General features: G+C 48.6%; 1 protein-coding gene across 4 annotated transcripts in view; it reads left to right on the top strand.

Moving 5' to 3' along the window:
• DHRSX (dehydrogenase/reductase X-linked) overlaps positions 1-22494 on the top strand; it is a 294832-nt gene that overhangs the window by 231418 nt on the left and 40920 nt on the right. For all 4 annotated transcript variants that reach the window (XM_055376339.2, XM_055376338.2, XM_055376341.2 and 1 more), the window contains one exon: positions 18235-18442. In XM_055376339.2, the coding sequence (XP_055232314.1) occupies positions 18235-18442 (208 nt within the window). The remainder of the gene's footprint in view (positions 1-18234; positions 18443-22494) is intronic.

Here is a 22494-nt window from a genome sequence, read left to right as displayed (position 1 = left end):
TTGGGGCCATTATTCTGTCTCCCACATGGGATTAGGATGTGGACATCTTTGGGGCCATTATTCTGTCTACCACATGGGATTAGGATGTGGACATCTTTGGGGCCATTATTCTGTCTACCACATGGGATTAGGATGTGGACATCTTTGGGGCCATTATTCTGTCTACCACATGGGATTAGGATGTGGACATCTTTGGGGCCATTATTCTGTTTCCCACATGAGGATTAGGATGTGGACATCTTTGGGGCTATTATTCTGTCTACCACATGGGAATTAGCATATGGACATCTTTGGGGCCATTATTGTGTCTTCCACATGGGGATTGGGATATGGACATCTTTGGGGCCATTATTCTGTGTACCACATGGGGATTAGGATGCGGACATCTTCTGGGCCATTATTTTGTCTTCCACATGAGGATTAGGATGTGGACATCTTCGGGGCCATTATTTTGTCTTCCACATGAGGATTAGGATGTGGACATCTTTGGGTCATTATTCTGTCTACCACATGAGGATTGGGATGTGGACATCTTTGGGTCATTATTCTGTCTACCACGTGAGGATTAGGATGTGGACATCTTTGGGGCCATTATTTTGTCTTCCACGTGAGGATTAGGATGTGGACATCTTTGGGGCCATTATTTTGTCTTCCACGTGAGGATTAGGATGTGGACATCTTTGGGGCCATTATTTTGTCTTCCACGTGAGGATTAGGATGTGGACATCTTTGGGGCCATTATTCTGTCTACCACATGGGATTAGGATGTGGACATCTTTGGGGCCATTATTCTGTTTCCCACATGAGGATTAGGATGTGGACATCTTTGGGGCTATTATTCTGTCTACCACATGGGAATTAGCATATGGACATCTTTGGGGCCATTATTGTGTCTTCCACATGGGGATTGGGATATGGACATCTTTGGGGCCATTATTCTGTGTACCACATGGGGATTAGGATGCGGACATCTTCTGGGCCATTATTTTGTCTTCCACATGAGGATTAGGATGTGGACATCTTTGGGGCCATTATTTTGTCTTCCACATGAGGATTAGGATGTGGACATCTTTGGGTCATTATTCTGTCTACCACATGAGGATTGGGATGTGGACATCTTTGGGTCATTATTCTGTCTACCACGTGAGGATTAGGTTGTGGACATCTTTGGGGCCATTATTTTGTCTTCCACGTGAGGATTAGGATGTGGACATCTTTGGGGCCATTATTTTGTCTTCCACGTGAGGATTAGGATGTGGACATCTTTGGGGCCATTATTCTGTCTCCCACATGGGGATTACAATGTGGGCATTTTTGGGGTCATGATTCTGTCTCCCACATGAATAATGTGGACCTGGACATCTTGAGTTGTGCATTATTTAACCTGCCATACCTACCTGCTCTGCCCTTCACATACTTCACTTGCAGGAAAAATAAAATAATAAACAAGATTCTTGACCTCATAGAAATCACACTCTAGCAAAGGAAACAAACATTGGATCAATAATCATTCTGTGAAATGTCCTGCCTTAGAAAACACACCTCTTGCAATGTGACAACACAGTCATGTAAAGTACAGAGAAGATTACACCCCAAGTCACACGCCTCCCTGGAATTCCCCAGCCTGTGCTGCTCAGAACACCATTTCCAGGAGGTGATAATGAGAATCCATTTGTTACAAGATGATGGGTTGAAATAACAGTTTGCGCTTTCTTCCTTTTATCTTTTCGTTCTACATCTTTTAAGAGGTTGCTCAGGCTGTGGCTTTCCTGGACTCCCTATAGGTTTTTGTGGCTGACTAAGGTTCATCTTGTCCCTGGGGTCACTGTTGAGAAGAGCTCAGTTGCAGAGGATCTGGATTTTTTTTTTTTTTCCTCTGTGGGTACAGACAGAAGCTTCTAGAAAAGAGCTGGAGACTTCACTTTTGGAGGCTGTGTTGAATACCCATTGCCCACTCTTCACAAGAAGACAGAAATGCAGAGAGGCAGTCTCTGGTTGACAAATCCTCTTGGTTCTCTTGGAAATGGAACAGAACCATGGAGCTTCGTGAAGCCCACGGGCTTGGAAAGGGGCCTCCCGAGGTACCCAGGGTGGATGGAAAGCTGCAGGGATAAGTGCTCCTCAAGCCAGAAGTAGCCCAGATGGCACAGTCTGTGCTGAGAATGGATTCACCACCAGCCTGTGTGCTGGAGGCTTGGGCCAGATGAACCTTGATTTAGAGAGGAAGTAAAGCATTTTTTGCCTTGGTTTTTGCATCAGAATTCATCTTCATGGTGTGCAAATGACGAGGCTGGATTCTATACAGTCAGCACTGAGAATGGATTCAGCACAAGCCCGTGTGCTGGAGGCCTGGGTCTGATGTACCTGGATTTAGGGAAGAAGCAAAGTATTTTTCTCATTTATTGCATGCCTTAGTTTGTGCATCAGAATTCATCTTCGTGGTGCGCAAATGAGAAGGCTGGATTCTACACAGTCAGCGCTGAGAATGGATTCATCACCAGCTCTTGTGCTGGAGGCTTGAGCCAGATGTACGTTGATTTAGAGAAGAAGTAAAGGATTTTTCTCATTTATTGCATGCCTTAGTTTGTGCATCAGAATTCATCTTCGTGGTGTGCAAATGAGAAGGCTGGATTCTACACAGTCAGCGCTGAGAATGGGTTCATCACCAGCCGGTGTGCTGAAGCTTGGGCCAGATGTACCTTGACTTAGAGAAGAAATCAAGGATTTTTCTCCTTGGTTTGTGCATCAGAATTCTTCTTCGTTGTGTGCAAATGAGATTGCTGGATTGCATGTTTGGGATATTGCTGGTGTCAACTTATGTAAATAGAGTTTCTATTTACAGGCAGCCTCAGGGAAGGACTCCAGTGGTGGTACTTTTAGTGTCTAAGAGGCTAGTAGGGGGTCTGCAGACCCCTAAACCAGGGCTGTCCAACCCCCAGGTCATAGTACCAGTCCATGGCCTGTTAGGACACCGGCCGCACAGCAGAAGGTGAGTGGCAAGTGAACAAGCAAAGCTTCATCTGTATTTACAGCCACTCCCCATTGTTCACATGACTGCCTGAGCTCTGCCTCCTGTCAGATCAGCAGCAGCATTAGATTCTCATAGGAGCACAAACCCTACTGTGAACTGTGCATGTGAGGGACTTAGGTTGTGCACTCCTTATGAAAAGCTAAAGCCTGATGATCTGTACATGCGAGGGATCTAGGTTGTGTGCTCCTTATGGAATCTAATTCCTGATGATCTGTCACTGTCTCCCATCACCCCCAGATGGGACTGTCTAGTCACAGGAAAACAAGCTCAGGGCTCCCACTGATTCTATATGATGGTGACTTGTAGAATTATTTCATTATATAGTACAATGTAATAATAATACAAATAAAGTGTACAATAAATGTCATGCCCCTGAATCATCCCAAAACCATCCCCACATTCCACCTCCACCTTCTGTCTTCAGAAAATTGTCTTTCACAAAAATGGTCCCGGGTGCCAAAAAGGTTGGGGACTGCTGCCCTAAACTATTTCCCCAGAACCTTCCCTCCAAAACTCCTGCTAGTCAACCACGTGCCTCAAGTCTCATGGAAAACAGCCCCAGCTGAGCTCAGCAAGGGTGACTTCCAAGGCAAGAAGGAGCTACACTTCATGCTGTTCTTTTTTTATTCTTAGAGCAATCAAGGTTTTGCAAACATTAAATACTTCAGACATAGAATATCTTTTTCATTTGCTAGTGGGTTGAAAATAGAACCCGACTGCCTCTGTCTGGCTGCTGTGGGAAGCTCAGAGGCAACGTGATGATTTATCAAGCACAAGAATAAATCAATAATAGACCTCCTGCAGAGCCAGTATTTATGGTTTATTCACTTCAAGATTGTATTTATCTAGCTTCCCATTCCCATGTCTGAAAATTGATGGATTTTTAATAACTGCAGAGGATTTATAGATTTATCCTTGTCAGACATCTTCCCATAACTCTAATGGATGAATTTCTTTCTGAGATAAAGAATTACTAAGCATTATTTTTCCTACCACCAAAGAAATACATCCACGATACAAGGTGACCCTGAAAAATAACAATGATTCTTCCCTGGCCAGAGACCTAAAGACTCTGTTTTTTGGTACAGTTCTTCATTCACCCATTCATTCATTCATTCATTCATTCATTCAAATTTATTCATTCAGTTGAATGAATTCAAATGAGTGAATTTGAATGAATGAAAGAATTCAAATGAATGAATGAATTCAGAGGAATGAATGAATGCAAATGAATGAATTCAAAGGAATGAACAAATGAATTCAAATGAATGAATTCTAATGAATGAACAAATGAATCAAAGGAACGAATGAATTCAGAGGACTAAATGAATTGAAAGGAATGTATGAATTCAAAGGAATGAATTCAAAGGAATGAATGAATGAATTCAAATGAGTGAATCTGAATGAATTCAAGGGAATGAATAAATTCAAATGAAGGAATGAATTCAAATGAATGAACAAATGACGTCAAATGAACGAATGAATTCAAAGGAATGAGTGAATTCAAAGGAATGAGTGAATTCAAAGGAATGAGTGAATTCAAAGGAATGAGTGAATTCAAAGGAATGAGTGAATTCAAAGGAATGAACGAATTCAAAGGAATGAATGAATTCAAAGGAATGAATGAATGAATTCAAATGAGTGAAATTAAATGAATAAATTCAGTGAATGAATGCATTCAAAGGAACAAGTGAATTCAAATGAAGGAATGAATTCAAATGATGCAAATGAATGAATGGAATCGAATGAATGAATTCTAATGAGTTCATTCAAATGAGCAAATGGACACAGGGCACCTGGAAGACTCATGAGAGTTAAGGAAGATTCATTCAGGGGAAGCCCAGGTGTGCAGTTCTGCATCAACAGAAGACTGAGGTGCAATGGAGCCGGTCCTCACTGAGGACCCACTTTTTGGTGGACGGACACCTGAGCAGCCATCTCTTGTCTTTGTGGGCGCCTCTGGCATTTTCTATGTGACTCGGGCTCCACAGTCATCTGGTCTCCCTCCCGGGAAGACGGAAAGTGTTGCATCGCGGCGCATGCATTCGTCAGCGGATCCTTGAGTCTGCACAGGTGTAGACCATTTATTCTGCGTGCCTTCTGTTTGCTTCTCTTCCAGAGCTGCTCTCCTGCGGATAGAGTAGCTTTCTGTTCTGTAGTGGTTTCCTCTGCCTCTGCCGATGGCGCCTTCTCTGAACAGGAGGCATTTGGATGTTCTTTTAGTGTTGGTGTTGGCAGCAGCATGGGATGTGGTCTGTTGTGACTCTGCGGCAGGCTGTTCCCTGCCAGAGAAGGCTAGATGTTCAGGGCGTCCGTCCCACAGCCTCCCTGGACTGGCTCCATCCTTCCCACCGCCCTCCCGAGATTCTAGGAAGTGGGTTGAGAAGCAGTGGTTTTTCAGTTACTCAAATGCTTTTCTCCTCTCTCTCTCTCTCTCTGTAACTCTCTGTCTCTCTCTCCTCCTTCTCCCCCTGTCTCTCTTGTCATTCTCTCTTTCCACCTCTTCACTGTCTCAGTTTTCCTCTCTTTTGCTTTTTCTGTCTCTCTCTCTCCTCAATCTACCCCATCCCCGCTTCTACTATTTTGCTCTCGACCTCCCTTCTCCCTCCTCCCTCCCTCTCTCCCCCTCTCTCTCCCCTTCTCTCTCCCCTTCTCCCTTCTCTCTCTCCCTTTCTCCCTCTCTCCCGCTCTCTCTTTCTCTCTTCTTCTCTCTCCTCTGTTTCTTCTCTCTCTCCCCCTCCCTCCCTCCCTTTCTCCCCTCTTCTCTCCCTCCCTTTCTCCCCTCTTCTCTCTCTCCCATTCTCCCTCTCCCTCCCTTTCTCCCCTCTTCTCTCTCTCCCATTCTCCCTCTCCCTCCCTCCCTCTCTCCTTCCTTCCCTCTCTCCCTCTTTCTCCCCTCTTCTCTCTCTTTTCTCCCATTCTCTCTCTCCCTCTCTCCCTCCCTTTCCCTTCTTCTCTCCCTCCCCTTTCTTCTCTCTCCCCTCTTTCTTCTCTCTCTCCCTTTCTGTTTCCCTCTCACACACCCTCCCTCTTCTCCCTATCTCCTTTCTCTTCCTGTCTCTCCCCTTGTCTATCTCCTTTGTCTTCCTCTGTCTCCCACTTCTCTCTCTTTCCTCTTTCCCCATCTCTCCTCCTCTCTCCTTTGCCTTCCTTCTCTCCCCCTTTCTCTCTTTCTGTCTGTCTCTTTCTGTCTCTCCCCTTATTTCCTCCCTCTCCTTCTCTCTTCCTCTCTTGTTTGCCCTCCCTCTCTCTCCCTGCCCCCTCTCCATCTCTCTCTCTCTCTTTCCCCCTATTTCCTCCCTCTCCTTCTCTTCCTCTCTTGTTTGCCCTCCCTCTCTCTCCCTGTTCCTTCTCCATCTCTCTTTCTCTGTCTCTCTTTCTCCCTATTTCCTCCCTCTCCTTCTCTCTCCCTCTTGTTTGCCCTCCCTCTCTCTCCCTGTTCCCTCTCCATCTCTCTTTCTCTCTTTCCCCCATTTCCTCCCTCTTCTTCTCTCTCCCTCTATTGTTTGCCCTCCCTCTCTCTCCCTGCCCCCTCTCCATCTCTCTTTCTCTCTTTCTCCCTATTTCCTCCCTCTCTCTCCCTCTCTCGTTTGCCCTCCCTCTCTCTCCCTGCCCCCTCTCCATCTCTCTGTCTCTCTTTCTCCCTATTTCCTCCCTCTCCTTCTCTCTCCCTTTCGTTTGCCCTCCCTCTCTCTCCCTGTTCCTTCTCCATCTCTCTTTCTCTGTCTCTCTTTCTCCCTATTTCCTCCCTCTCCTTCTCTCTCCCTCTCTCGTTTGCCCTCCCTCTCTCTCCCTGCCCCCTCTCCATCTCTCTTTCTCTCTTTCCCCCATTTCCTCCCTCTCCTTCTCTCTTCCTCTCTTGTTTGCCCTCCCTCTCTCTCCCTGCCCCCTCTCCATCTCTCTTTCTCTCTTTCCCCCATTTCCTCCCTCTCCTTCTCTCTCCCTCTTGTTTGCCCTCCCTCTCTCTCCCTGTTCCTTCTCCATCTCTCTTTCTCTCTTTCTCCCTATTTCCTCCCTCTCCTTCTCTCTCCCTCTCTCGTTTGCCCTCCCTCTCTCTCCCTGCCCCCTCTCCATCTCTCTGTCTCTCTTTCTCCCTATTTCCTCCCTCTCCTTCTCTCTCCCTCTCTCATTTGCCCTCCCTCTCTCTCCCTGTTCCCTCTCCATCTCTCTTTCTCTCTTTCCCCCATTTCCTCCCTCTCCTTCTCTCTTCCTCTCTTGTTTGCCCTCCCTCTCTCTCCCTGCCCCCTCTCCATCTCTCTTTCTCTCTTTCCCCCATTTCCTCCCTCTCCTTCTCTCTCCCTCTCGTTTGCCCTCCCTCTCTCTCCCTGTTCCCTCTCCATCTCTCTTTCTCTCTTTCTCCCTATTTCCTCCCTCTCTCTCCCTCTCTCGTTTGCCCTCCCTCTCTCTCCCTGCCCCCTCTCCATCTCTCTGTCTCTCTTTCTCCCTATTTCCTCCCTCTCCTTCTCTCTCCCTCTCTCATTTGTCCTCCCTCTCTCTCCCTGTTCCCTCTCCATCTCTCTTTCTCTTTCTCCCTATTTCCTCCCTCTCCTTCTCTCTCCCTCTCTCGTTTGCCCTCCCTCTCTCTCCCTGTTCCCTCTCCATCTCTCTCTCTTTCCCCCATTTCCTCCCTCTCCTTCTCTCTCCCTCTCTCGTTTGCCCTCCCTCTCTCTCCCTGTTCCTTCTCCATCTCTCTTTCTCTCTTTCCCCTTATTTCCTCCCTCTCCCTCTCTCTCCCTCTCTCGTTTGCCCTCCCTCTCTCTCCCTGCCCCCTCTCCATCTCTCTTTCTCTCTTTCTCCCTATTTCCTCCCTCTCCTTCTCTCTCCCTCTCTCATTTGTCCTCCCTCTCTCTCCCTGTTCCCTCTCCATCTCTCTCTCTTTCCCCCATTTCCTCCCTCTCCTTCTCTCTCCCTCTCTCGTTTGCCCTCCCTCTCTCTCCCTGTTCCCTCTCCATCTCTCTTTCTCTCTTTCTCCCTATTTCCTCCCTCTCCTTCTCTCTCCCTCTCTCGTTTGCCCTCCCTCTCTCTCCCTGCCCCCTCTCCATCTCTCTTTCTCTCTTTCCCCTTATTTCCTCCCTCTCCCTCTCTCTCCCTCTCTCGTTTGCCCTCCCTCTCTCTCCCTGCCCCCTCTCCATCTCTCTTTCTCTCTTTCTCCCTATTTCCTCCCTCTCCTTCTCTCTCCCTCTCTCATTTGTCCTCCCTCTCTCTCCCTGTTCCCTCTCCATCTCTCTTTCTCTTTCTCCCTATTTCCTCCCTCTCCTTCTCTCTCCCTCTCTCGTTTGCCCTCCCTCTCTCTCCCTGTTCCCTCTCCATCTCTCTCTCTTTCCCCCATTTCCTCCCTCTCCTTCTCTCTCCCTCTCTTGTTTGCCCTCCCTCTCTCTCCCTGTTCCTTCTCCATCTCTCTTTCTCTGTCTCTCTTTCTCCCTATTTCCTCCCTCTCCTTCTCTCTTCCTTCTTTGCCCTCCCTCTCTCTCTCCTCTCTCTCTCTCTCTCTGATTGCCCTTTCATCCCCACCACTCTCCTTTCTCTGGAGTTCTCCGCTTGGAGAGCGGAGAACTCTCCCTTCTCCCCTGTTCGGGATACACCTCACCTGTGTTCACTGCTTGAGGCACAATATGTGATTGCGACCCTGAGCGTTCACTCCCCAGTAAAATGCCATTAGGTGCACAGACCAATGAACGATAATTGTATTGCGTATTTTCCACCTTTGAATTGGCAGATCAATGGGCGATAGTTTTATTCTGTATTTTCCACCTTTCGATTGGCAGATCAATGAACGATAGTTCTATTGTGTATTCTCCACCTTTGAATTGGCGAAGAGACAGATTCCGTGAATGCTCCTAACGTGGACGGCACCCGATACACTGACGTGGCCACAGGGTTTTCTTATTCCTTAGAAAATTCGCAATGAAACATCAGTATATTTGCTGATGATTAAAACTTGTGCAACAAAATCTCAGAAGTCACCACAAAAGAATGTATCCATGTAGCCCAAAACCACTGGTTTCCCAAAAATTATTGAAATTTTAAGAAACAGGCTGGGCGCGATGGCCCACGCCTGTAATCCCAGCACTTTGGGAGGCCGATGTGGATGGATCACGAGGTCAGGAGTTCGAGACCATCCTGGGAACACGGTGAAATCCCGTCTCTACTAAAAATACAGAAATTAGCTGGGCATAGCAGCATGCACCTGTAATCCCAGCTACTCAGGAGCCTGAGGCAGGAGAATTTCTGGAACCCGGGAGGCAGAGGCTGCAGTGGGCCAAGATCGTGCCACTGCACTCCAGCCTAGCGACAGAGTGAGACTCCATCTCAAAAATTAAATTAAATTAAAATTTAAAAAAAGAGGCAAATTATTATTTTATTTTATTTATTTATTTCCTTTTTTGAGACAGAGCCTTGCTCTGTCACCCAGGCTGGAGTGCAGTGGCACAACCTCTTCTCACTGCAATCTCCGCCTCCCAGAAAAAAAACAGGCAAATTAAATCTATGGTAATGGAAATTGGAATTGTAGTTACCTTAGAAGAATGAGATAATTAATTTTGGATCAAAAAAGGGCTTAGGGGTGCAGATGTGGGAGGCGGTTACCTGAGAGGGGAGAGTGCTCACTTTGGATGATTCCACTGAGATTTCCCTCATGATCTCTGCACCTTTTTTTTTTTGTTTTGAAACATAGTCTCGCTGTTGTCGGCCGGGGCTGGAGTGCAGTGCACGATATCAGCTCACTGCAACCTCTGCCTCCTGAGTTCCAGAAATTCTCCTGCCTCAGCCTCCCAAGCAGCTGAAATTACAGGTGCCCGCCACCACACTCAGCTAATTTTTTTTTTTTTTTTTTGTATTTTTAGTAGAGACGGGGTTTCACCAAGTTGGCCAGGCTGGTCTCAAACTCCTGACCTCAGGTCATCCGCCTGCCTCGGCCTCCCAGAGTGCTGGGATTACAGGTGTGAGTCACCGTGCCCAGCCCTGTGCACCTTTTTTATACTTTCCTTTGATTTAAAAGAAAATAATAACTTGACAAAAATAAATAGAATTTTACTGATGCCGAAAAAAACATGATTATGGAAAATTTAAAACACATACAAAAGCCTACAGGCATTTGAATTTGCCATCGATTGTCTAACTAGTACTCAATTCTGCATTTCGGACTTCCGTCAATCCCTCCTCTGGGGTACCATCATCTCTTCCTAGGCCATGATAATGGCCTCCTAACAGGCATCTCAGGCACCCATCCAATCTCTCTACCTGGCACCAATCTGGTCTTTCAATGCTCTGCTTACATAGGAAGAGGAAAATTAATACCTAAAGCCATTGGCAAATAACTCAACAACAAAACAATTTCTCCTTCAGAATATGTCAGGCTTTCGTTCCGTAAATATCAGCGTTTCAGGTGGGTTTGCTGCCTAGAAACGTCTCCATGACACTGTGATTTAAAATACGGGTGCGTGGCCGGGCGCGGTGGCTCACACCTGGGATCCCAGCACTTTGGGAGGCTGAGGCGGGCAGATCACTTGGGGTCAGGAGTTCGAGACCAGACTGGTCAACATGACAAAACCCCATCTCTACTAAAAATACAAAAAAAAAAAAAAAAAGTTTAGCCAGGTGTTGTGGTGCACACCTGTAATCCCAGCTACTTGGGAGGCTGAGGCAGGAGAATCACTTCAACCCGGGAGGCGGAGGTTGCAGTGAGCCGAGTTCAACCCACTGCAATCCAGCCTGGGCAACAGAGTGAGACTCCATCTCAAAAAAAAATGAAATAAAAAATAAAATACGGACACACTGCACTCCAGCTTGGTTGACAGAGCGAGACTCTGTCTCCAAAAAAAATAATAATATTAGTAGGGCTGGGTGCAGTGGCTCACACCTGTAGTCCTAGCACTTTGGGAGGCCAAGGCGGGAGGATCAGTTGAGATTAGGAGTTCAAGAGCAGCCTGGCCAACATGGTGAAACCCCGTCTCTACTAAAAATACAAAAAATAGCTGGGCATCGGGGCAGGTGCCTGTAATCCCATGTACTCGGGAGGCTGAGGCAGAAGAATCGCTTGAACCCAGGAGGCAGAGGTTGCAGTGAGCCTACATCACAACACTGCACTCCAGTCTGGGTGACACAGCAAGAGTTTACCTCAAAGTAATAATAATAATAATAGGAATAAACATAATTACTCGCAGTAGCTCACTAACGATGAATTATCAGCATCCAGGGCCCCTGCACGTGGCTGCTGCATTCACCACGGCGCAGGAATTCGCACGCAGCTTCCCCGCCAGGCGAGTCCCTAGCACGGCTGGGATTCATCTGGAGCACAGGTCACCACCTGCCTGCACAGAAGCACTGTCCCCTCTGCTCTTGCGAAAGATACCTTCCCCAACGATGCTGTTGTCACCAAGAATTTGCTCAGAGCTGCAAGCCATTATCCTAAGAGAACAAGCACAGAAACAGAAAACCAAATACTGCATGTTCTGACTTATACCTGGAAGGTACACAGCAGGTACTCATGGACACAAAGATGGGAAGAGCAGAAACTCTTGACTGCTAGAAGGTAGGGGGAGGGAGGCAGGGGATGAAAAACCACCTGTTGGGTACCGTGGCCATTTCCTGGGTGACAGGTTCACTCACAGCCCCACCCTCAGTCTCTAATGTGTATTCCTCTATTCCGTATGCCCCTTCAATGCCAGAAGCATACCCAGAGCTTAGCACCCACTTACAAGTGAGAACGTGTATTTGCTTTTCTGTTCTTGAGCGACTCCATGTAGGATAATAACCTCCAGTTCTATCCAAGTTACTGCCAATGACACGATTCCATTCTTTTTAATGGCTTAGTAGTATTCCATTCCATTTTCTTTATCCAGTACTCCACGGAGGGGTACTTAGGTTGATTCCGTATGTTTGCAATTGTGAGTTGTGCTCCAAGAAACAGACAGGTGCAGGTATTTTGTTTTGTATTGTTTTGATTATTTTATTTATTTATTTATTTTTGAGATGGAGTCTCGCTCTGTCACCCAGGCTGGAGTGCAGTGGTGCAATCTCAGCTCACTGCAACCTCCACCTCCTGGGTTCAAGCAATTCTGGGGTTTCTCCATGTTGCCCAGGCTGCTCTCGAACTCCTGACCTCAGGGGATCTGCCCGCCTTGGTCTCCCAAAGTGCTGGGATGACAGGCGTGAGCCACCATGCCTGGCCTGCAGGTGTCTTTTGGATATAAGGACTTCTTTTCCTTTGGGTAGATACCCAGGAGTGGGATTGCTGGATCGAGCAAATGATCTGTTTTTAGTTCTTTGAAGAACCACCGTGCTGTTTTCTATACAGCTTGTATGAATTCACTTTCGGGGCACAGGAAGGTAGGCAGTTCTGCCTGGGGGTCTCCTGTGGGGCTGCAGCTGGGGCTGACTTTATCTGAAGGCTTGACCAGGTTGGATGTCCAGGATAGCTTTCTCTGGTGGCGGGAAGCTGGTACAGCCTGTCAGCTGGGCTTAGCTGGGAGGGCCAACAAGAACAGGTACCTGGGGCCTCTCCAGCATGTCAGGCTGAAGGTGCTCAGCCTTTTTAAACCAAAGCTGGCTCCTCCCAGACTCTCAGCATTCCCAAGAACCAAGCAGGGGCCACGTGACCTTACTGACCCGACTTTGGAAGTCACACAGTGTTGACACCACTGTGGCGTTCTACAAAAGAATTAACGAGAAAGTTAATGAGCATGGCCGAGATTCAAGGGAAGGGGCATAGACTCTAGCTCCCGAGGAGACGAGTGTCAAAAGAATTTGCAGGCCTGCTTTACAGCCCCCTGAAGCTGCCTTTCAAAACCATGCATGCATAAGCCAGGTGTTCATGATAAGCTCGTCTCTCCTAAGCTGGGAATTTATGACACTTCAGACACTTCAGGCACGGATTGAGCTGTGTGTCTCCAGATTCTTCACATCAAATAAAATGTGAGGAAAATGGCATCGTGAAAAAGAAGTTTATAGTTCATCAAAATGCAAAGCTTCCCGTCCACCCACAGCAACCTATTCTGGTGTTTTTTGTTGTTGTTGTTGTTGGTTTTTGTTTGTTTTTGAGACAAAAATCAACTTAGGTTGATTCCGTATGTTTGCAGTTGTGAGTTGTGCTGCAAGAAACAGACAGGTGCAGGTATGTTTCTTTGTTTCGTTTTGTCTCTTTCGCCCAGGCTGGAGTGCTGTGGTGTGATCTCGGCTCACTGTAACCTCTGCCTCCCAGGTTCAAGCGATTCTCCTGCCTCAGCCTCCCAGGTTCAAGCGATTCTCCTGCCTCAGCCTCCCAAGTAGCTGGGATTACAGGCATGCACCACCACGCCCGGCTAATTTTGTATTTTTAGTACAGACAGGGTTTCTCCATGTTGGCCAAGCTGGTCTCGAACTCCTGACCCGAACTGATCTGCCTGCTTCACCCTCTGAAAGTGCTGGGAGGATTACAGTCATGACCCACCCGGCTGGGCTTTTTTTCTGCATAACTCCTGAGGTGAATTCTGACATGCTTCTCAGAAATGTTTTGTTAGATGGGCTTTGAGGACTGTAGGAGTGTTGAATGTTTAATACACATGTGTCTTGTGATTGATTGATACTGGACCCTGATTGATATTGGATCCCTCCCGTTTGGTTTATACTCCTGTTGTTTTACAGGCATAAGCTCAGGGAATAAATTCTCCGTATCCTGGAAGTTTTTTTGAAAGCTAGGTATTCACGTAGGAGGGGGAAGCACTGAGTCTGGCTGGAAAGTGTGTGCAGGTGAGAAGCAAGGACTGCACCTGAACTGTCCGCTCATTTCTCCCTGAGGATTTCAGCAGGCCACAGGCCTGGAGTGGCATGGCAGTGCCTCTCCCCTGCCACCATTCTCTGTGAGAGTGTGTCCAGAATTTATTCCTTCTTGTGGGTCCTTGGTCTCGGTGACTTCAAGAATGAAGCTGCAGACCCTCGCGGTGAGTGTTAGGGCTCTTAAAGATGGTGTGTCCCGAGTTTGTTCCTTCAGATGTTCAGATGTGCCTGGAGTTTCTTCCTTCTGGTGGGTTCGCGGTCTCGCTGACTTCAGGAGTGAAGCCGCGGACCTTGGCAGTGAGTCTTAACAGCTCATACAGGTAGTGCGGACCCAAAGAGTGAGCAGCAGCAAGATTTATTGTGAAGAGTGAAACAACAAAGTTTCCACAACGTGGAAGGGGACCCAAGCTGGCTCAGGTGGCCAGCTTTTATTACCTTATTTGGCCCTGCCCACATCCTGCTGATTGGTCCATTTTACAGAGCGCTGATTGGTCCATTTTACAGAGTGCTGATTGGTCCATTTTACAGAGCACTGATTGGTCCATTTTACAGACTGCTGAATGGTCCATTTTAGAGCGCCAGTTGGTGCCTTTACAATTCTTTAGCTAGACAGAAAAGTTCTCCAAGTCTCCACTTGACCCAGGAAGTCCAGCTGGGTTTTCATGTCTCAAAAGCAGCAGACCTCCATCCATGTTTATTTTTTATTTCCCCCTTGCTGTACCCAAAGCACTATAACCGCACTGTGGAGGCTACAGCCAGAATAAGACGTTGGTTTCTCCTCAAGGATCTCACAATTGTCGAGCCTCCATTGGGGCCAGGGACGTGTAGAGCCGCGGGACCCACTGCTGAGTCTTCCGTGGGCCCTCCATGCAATGGGGCATCCAGTGCGGCCTGTGCATCCACAGTTTTGAAAGATGGGTTCGAGAAGCTGTAAAACAGGCCTGCAAATTCTTTTCACACTCGTCTCTTCGGGAGCTGGAGTCCCTGCTCCCTCTCTTGAATCTCGGCTGTCCTCATTAACTGTCTCGTAATTCCTAGAATGGGGCAGTGGTGACAACTCTGTAGGAGTTCCAAAGTTGGGTCGATAAGGCCACGTGGCTCCTGCTTGGTTCTTTGGGAATGCTGAGCCCGGGAGGAGCCAGCTTTGGTTTTGAGTGTTCATAAAGTACAACTGGAAAGATTGTGTACACAAACACAGGCAGGTACACAAATGCACACACATCAAAAATTTATAGGGAAATGGGTCCATGTACCGAGGCACAAATAACATACAGATATTACAATACACACAAATGCAAGCACATATACAAATGCGTGTACCTCAAATAATATACACCTACAGATACACCTCTACATACACAAACACATAGAGAAATGCTAGACCTACATATATGTATAGATAGCTCCATATAAAATACAAACACAAGCACGTATACAAATGCATATGCATAGAAAAAGATGTACACTTTGCAGATGTACATATACATACACAAATACATAGAGAAATGCTAGACCTATAGATATATACATATCTCCATATAAAATACACACACAGCCGGGTGCAGTGTCTCACGCCTGTAATCCCAGCACTTAGGGGGGCTGAGGCGGGCGGATCCCCTGAGGTCAGGAGTTGAGAGCAGCCTGGCCAACATGGCAAAACCCCGTCTCTACTAAAAATACAGAAAAAATTAGCGAAGTGTGGTGGCGGGTGCCTGTAATCCCAGCTGCTCGGGAGGCTAAGGCAGGAAAATTGCTTGAACCTGGGAGGCGGAGGTTGCCCTGAGGCGAGACTGCCTCATTGCACTCCAGCCTGGACGACAAGAGTGAAACTCCTTCTCAAAAAATAAATAAATAAATACATATAAAATACACACATACAAGCACATAAACAAATGCATGTACCTAGGAAAATGTATTCATGTACAGATACACGTATACATATACAAATATGTAGAGAAATGCTAGGCCTATATATGTGTAGATATATCCATATAAAATACACACAAATACAAGCACATATACAACTACATGTACATATAAAAAAAAGTATGCACCTGCAGATGCATGTATACATGTACAAATACACAGAGAAATGCTAGACCTCTATATATTTGTGTGTAGATATAAAATACATACACACTAATACAAGCACATATACAAATGCATATGCATAGGAAAATATGTACACATGCAGATATACATATACAAATACGTAGACAAATGCTAGACCTACATATATGTATAGATAGCTCCATATAAAATACACACAAGCACATATATAAATGCATATGCATAGGAAGATATGTACACATGCAGATGCAAACACATACATATACAAATACAGAAATAGATCTACAAATATCAGTATAGCTCCATATTGAAATACATCTTTGAACACAAACGTGTCCATATGCAAATGGATAGGTGTGTGTGTGTATTAATCATACACCTCAAATGCATTTGCAAATGCAAATATGTGCACAAATGCAAAAACTATGGGATTCCACAGATGAATCAAAATGCATATTCATGCGTGCAATACACGTAGATGTTCCAATGTACAAATAATGACAAATGCTGTGTGTATGTAGGTGTATGAACACATGCAAATACTTGCGATCATACAATTCCAAATAGAAACATATAATATATACATACACTATATGCAGATACACATGCAAAGATGTAAATGTGTATGGACATGTGTATACATGTGAATAAATGTGTACACATGCAAACTCATGCACATGTGCATACAACACATATGTAAAAGAAAATATGCACAAATTTGTAGGCATTTGAAAATGAATCTATGCATGTAAAGACGTGAACACATATGTACATGCTAACATATATCTCTGTAGGCATGTATCTTTGAATTATGCATACATGCAGTTATATACCCAAGTGTACAGCTATATAAACACATTTACAAATGCATATGCATATATGTATATGAATAGACATGCCTGTATTTGCATTACGTGTAGATAGATACAGAATTCCAGGTACCTATATAAGATGCCTATGTATACACATCTATGTTATCCATGTACATACAAATACATATCTACATTGGCATTAATATCCAAGCAAACTGGTCTGCTCTAAGTACAAGGCAATATGGTTCGTGCGTGTTTCTAGGACAAGTCACCTTTGAGATCAGGCCTCCACAGCAAGGACTTCAGGGCAAGCGCTCAGCTGGGCTTGGCCTGACAGGGGTGGGGGTGTTCTGTGTCTGGCAGATAGAACGTGTCAAGCACAGAACCTGCGGTGGTGATGATGTCTATAGAATGATGACTGACAGGGCTGCCCTGTGGTGTAGGGGTGAGGACGGGCCATGTTTATACTGAGGTCAGCATTTCTCAAAGGACATCTGAGCAGTTTGTTTGTGGGATACTCAGTGAAGAGGGGGTGCCATAGCAGCTATTCTTGTCCAGAATTCTGGGGGGAGACAGGATTTCTGTTGCCCAGGCTGGGGTGCAGTAGCACAATCTCAGCTCACTGCAACCTCCACCTCTTGGGCTCAAACAATCCTCCCGCCTCAACCTCCCCGAGTAGCTGGGACTACAGGCATGCACCACCACACCCACTAATTTTTTGTATTTTTGGTAAAGATGGAGTTTCACTGTGGTGCACAGCCTGGTCTCGAACTCCTGACGTCAAGCAGTCTGCCCTACTCACCTACCCAAAGCCTTGGATTACATGTATGAGCCACTGCACCCAGCCGCCCAGAATAATTAATTGTCCAGGGGACTCCGTTTGGTGACTTGGATGATTCTCACTCTCTTGTGTGTGTTGCTGTGTTATCATTGTGGTTATTATTTTTCTTTTCCTTTTTTTTTCTTTTTTTTGAGATGGAGTCTCGCTCTGTCACCAGGCTGGAGTGCAGTTGCATGATCTCAGCTCACTGCAACCTCCGCCTCCCAGGTTCAAGCGATTCTCCTGCCTCAGCCTCCTGAGTAGCTGGAACTACAGAACCCTGCCACCAAACCTGGCTAATTTTTGTATTTTTACTAGAGACAAGGGTTTCACCATGTTGGGCAGGCTGGTCTTGAACTCCTCACCTCAGATGATCCGCCCGCCTTGGCCTCCCAAAGTGCTGGGATGACAGGCATGAACTTCTGACCTCAGGTGATCCACCCGCCTCAGCCTCCCAAAGTGCTGGGATGACAGGCTTGAGCCACCGCGCCCGGCCTGTGGTTATTATTTTTTAAACTCAAGGCACAGAGGTGCAGAGACAGAAGGCAGGAAGGGACTTCAGTGATCTTCTAGAATTTTCTCCATCACACCTAAAGCAGGAAACAGAGGCCCAGGAGGAAGACATGGCCGCCAGCTCTACACCCCACCCTCCGATGTCCTGGGCCATTTGCGCATCTGGGGAATCCATCTGTGAGATTTCTCCACTGTCTTCCCCAGTCTAACTCCTTCTGATATTCTCTTTTGTCCAGCTGGGGTGATGATGGTCCCTCAGAGGAAAACCAGAGATGGATTTGAAGAACATTTTGGCCTGAACTACCTAGGGCACTTCCTGCTGACCAACCTTCTCCTGGATACGCTCAAAGAGTCTGGGTCCCCTGGCCACAGTGCGAGGGTGGTCACTGTCTCCTCTGCCACCCATTACGTCGCTGAGCTGAACATGGACGACCTTCAGAGCAGGTGGGTGCACCCTGTGAATAATCATAACAGCATCTCAGGTGGGTTAAAGGTTATTCATCTCCCTCTGTCTGTGGGGTGTGGCACTCCCTGCGTCTGCTGGACGCTGGTGCTCTGGGAACAGTGCTCCCTGCGTCTGCTGAGCACTGGTGCTCTGGGGACAGTGCTCCCTGCATCTGCTGGACACTGGTGCTCTGGGGAGAGTGCTCTCTGCATCTGCCGAGCACTGGTGCTCTGGGGACAGTGCTCCCTGCGTCTGCCAAGCACTGGTGCTCTGGGGACAGTGCTCCCTGCGTCTGCCGAGCACTGGTGCTCTGGGGACAGTGCTCCCTGTGTCTGCCGAGCATTGGTGCTCTGGAGACAGTGCTCCCTGTGTCTGCTGGACCCTGGTGCTCTGGGGACAGTGCTCCCTGCGTCTGCCAAGCACTGGTGCTCTGGGGACAGTGCTCCCTGCGTCTGCTGGACACTGGTGCTCCCCGCATCTGCTGAGCATTGGTGCTCTGGGGACAGTGCTCCCTGCGTCTGCTGGACACTGGTGCTCTGGGGACAGTGCTCCCTGCATCTGCTGAGCACTGGTGCTCTGGAGACAGTGCTCCCTGCGTCTGCTGGACACTGGTGCTCTGGGGACAGTGCTCCCTGCGTCTGCCGAGCACTGGTGCTCTGGGGACAGTGCTCCCTGCGTCTGCCGAGCACTGGTGCTCTGGGGACAGTGCTCCCTGCGTCTGCCGAGCACTGGTGCTCTGGGGACATTGCTCCCCGCGTCTGCTGTACACTGATGCTCTGAGGACAGTGCTCCCTGCGTCTGCTGGACACTGGTGCTCTGGGGACAGTGCTCCCTGCGTCTGCTGGACACTGGTGCTCTGGGGAGAATGCTCCCTGCATCTGCTGAGCACTGGTGCTCTGGGGACACTGCTCCCTATGTCTGCTGAGCACTGGTGCTCTGGAGACAGTGCTCCCTGCATCTGCTGAGCACTGGTGCTCTGGGGAGGGTGCTCCCTATGTCTGCTGGATACTGGTGCTCTGGGGACAGTGCTCCCTGCGTCTACTGAGCACTGGTGCTTCCTCCATCTGCTGGGCACAGGTGCTCTGGCTATGGTGCTCCCTGGAGTCTGCTGGGCATGGGTGCTCTGGGCACAGTGCCCCCTGCATTTGCTGCACATTGGTGCTCAGGGCATAGTGCTCCCTGCGTGCGCTTGGCACAGGTGCTCTGGGTACAGTGCTCCCTGCATCTGCTGGGCATGGGTGCTCTGAGAACGGTGCTTCTTGCATCTCCTAAGCATTGTGCTCTGGGCATGGTGCTCCCTGTATGTGCTGAGCACAGGTGCTCTGGGTACGGTGCTCCCTGTGTCTGCTGGGCACAGGTGCTCTGGGCACACTGCTCTCTGTGTCTGCTGGGCACACGTGCCCTGGAAATGGTGCTCCCTGGATCTGCTGGGCACAGATGTTCTGGGCACGATGCTCCCTGCATGTGCTGGGCATGGTCCTCTGGGAACAGTGCTCCCTGCATCTGGTGGGCACTGGTGCTCTGGGCACCGTGCTCCCTGAGTCTGCTGGGTAGAGGTGCTCTGGGCATGGTGCTCCCTGAGTCTGCTGGACACAGGTGCTCTGGGCACGGTGCTCCCTGCGTCTGCTAGACACAGGTGCTCTGGGCACACTGCTCCCTGTGTCTGCTGGGCACACGTGCTCTGGAAATGGTGCTCCCTGGATCTTCTGGGCACAGGTGCTCTGGGTATGGTGCTCCCTGCATATGCTGGGCACTGGTGCTCTGGGTGTGGTGCTCCCTGCATGTGCTGGGCATGGTCCTCTGGGAACAGTGCTCCCTGCATCTGCTGGGCACTGGTGCTCTGATTGCGGTGCTCCCTGCATCTGCTGGGCACTGGTGCTTTGGGCATGGTGCTCTCTGCGTCTGCTGGACACAGGTGCTCTGGGCACACTGCTGGGCACATGTGCTCTGGAAATGGTGCTCCTTGCATCTGCTGGGCACAGGTGCTCCTGGCGCTGTGCTGTGGGATATGTACATCCCCAGCCATTTGCTGTCCTTGGGCAACTTAGCAATGTGCCATGGTATTGTTACTTCATTTTTTAGAAGGGACAAGAAACACAGAGGTCAGACATAGAAAAGGAAAACAGATCTATTTAAACCTTCTCTTGTGCCCCCATGGGAATGTCAGGTACTACATCTGCAGGCAGCATTGGTGTGGACTCCTGTCAACACGCAATGTACTGTCTGTCCATCAGCAGGTCTCTCTTGTGAATTCCTCCTAACCCCGCCTTAAGGATAAAACCGATTCCTCTGTGGGAATTAATCATCTTAGTTTGTTTAAGCTGATATAAGAAAAAATCCAGCAGTCCGGGTATGGTGGCTCACGCCTGTCATCCCAGCACTTTGGGAGGCTGAGGCAGGTAGATCACGAGGTCAGGAGATCGAGACCATCCTGACCAACATGGTGAAACCCCATCTCTATTAAAAATACAAAATTAGCCAGGCGTGGTGGTGGACGCCTGTAATCCCAGCTACTCGGGAGGCTGAGGCAGAAGAATCGCTTGAACCCGGGAGGCGGAGGTTGTGGTGAGCCAAGATCACGCCACTGCACTCCAGCCTGAGTAACAACAGCAAAACTCCGTCTTAAAAAAAAAAAAAAAAAGAAAGACAGAAAAATTCCATAGTTTGGGTGCCTTATAAATAACACACATTTATGTCTCACGGTTCTGGAGGCTGGAAGTCCAAGATCAAAGTGTGCCAGGGTCTGGCGAGAACCCGCTTCTTGGTTCACACATGGCACCTTCTCACTGTGTCATCAGGCAGTGGAAGAGGCAAGGGAGCTCTCTGGGGTCCCCTTTATAAGGGCACTGATTCCATACTTGAGTCTCCCCCATCGTGATCTCATCACCTCCCAAGGGCCTCACCTCCTAACACCATCTCACAGGGGATGAGGATTTCCATGTAGAAATTTGGAGACAGACACAGTCAGAGCACACAGTCGGAATTGCCTTTGAATTTCTCTGCAGCCCTAAGATCACAAAGCGTTAATGCCACACTCGGAAAGAACTGGCTGCTTGGCTGTGCCAGCATCAGACTTTGGGGCCAGCCTCTGTAATGTACAGCAGGGTGGGCGCCCTCCCCACCCCCAGGCCCTGGAGTACCCTCAGGACTACGAGGAGGGCACAGGCCCTGCCAGCTCCTAACAGTTTGCATTTCCCTGCACAGCGAGGGGCAGGATGTAACGAAGGGAGGGCCGTGGGGGCCTCCTAGGATACCTTGGCCCATCTGTTTTGTGGAATTGAGCTCCTGTGTCTGTGAGCCTCTCTGCTGAAGGGTGTGGGATGAGGGAGTCGGCCTCGATGGGATCCTGCATGAAGTGTGAACCCTGCCGGTTGTGGGAGGGAAGGAGCGAGGCTGGCCAGGACTTCATCTTCTCCGGGCAGCTGAGGAAGCACCGGGCTGTGCAGGGAAGGGCGGGTGAGAGGAATGCAGGGAGAGCAGGGCCTGTGGCCGGGAGGGGCTGCTTCTCCTTCATGGTGCCCTGAGGAAGCAAGGGCATGTGTGCGTGCCTGTGTGTACAGCTGAGATGTGTGTGCCAATGTGCACAGGTGAGGTGTGTACCAGTATGCACAGGTGAGGTGTATGCGTGCCCATATGCACAGGTGAGGTGTGTGTACCTGTGGGCACAGATGAGGTCTTTGTGCCCGTGGGCACACGTGAGATGTGCATGCCCGTGTACACAGGTGAGGTGCGTGCCAGTGTGCACAGATAAGGTGCGTGAGTGCTCGTGTGCACAGGTGAGTCATGTGCGTTCCAGTGTGCACAGGTGACATGTGTATGCTGGCTGGGGCATTTCCTGTTTTCACACCCATGCATGACAGCACCCAGAGGAAGAAATGCGTGTTTCTCAGGCTTCTTCTCAGCTCAGGACTCAGTGCAGGATTGTGTAGCCCTCCTGCCTCGGGCTCCATGCTGAAGGGTTTGCCTGGACCCACTGGCAAGAACAGCCCTGCCATGACTGGCTTCCCTAACTCCAGGCCTGAGGCTGGGCTGGGCGTGTGGGGGCCAGCCT

The sequence above is a fragment of the Gorilla gorilla genome, chromosome X, assembly GCF_029281585.2.
Source record: "Gorilla gorilla gorilla isolate KB3781 chromosome X, NHGRI_mGorGor1-v2.1_pri, whole genome shotgun sequence".
Classification (NCBI taxonomy): Eukaryota; Metazoa; Chordata; class Mammalia; order Primates; family Hominidae; genus Gorilla; species Gorilla gorilla.
The sequence above is the reverse complement of the archived record's forward strand: the minus strand, read 5'-3'. Positions and strand labels throughout refer to the sequence as shown.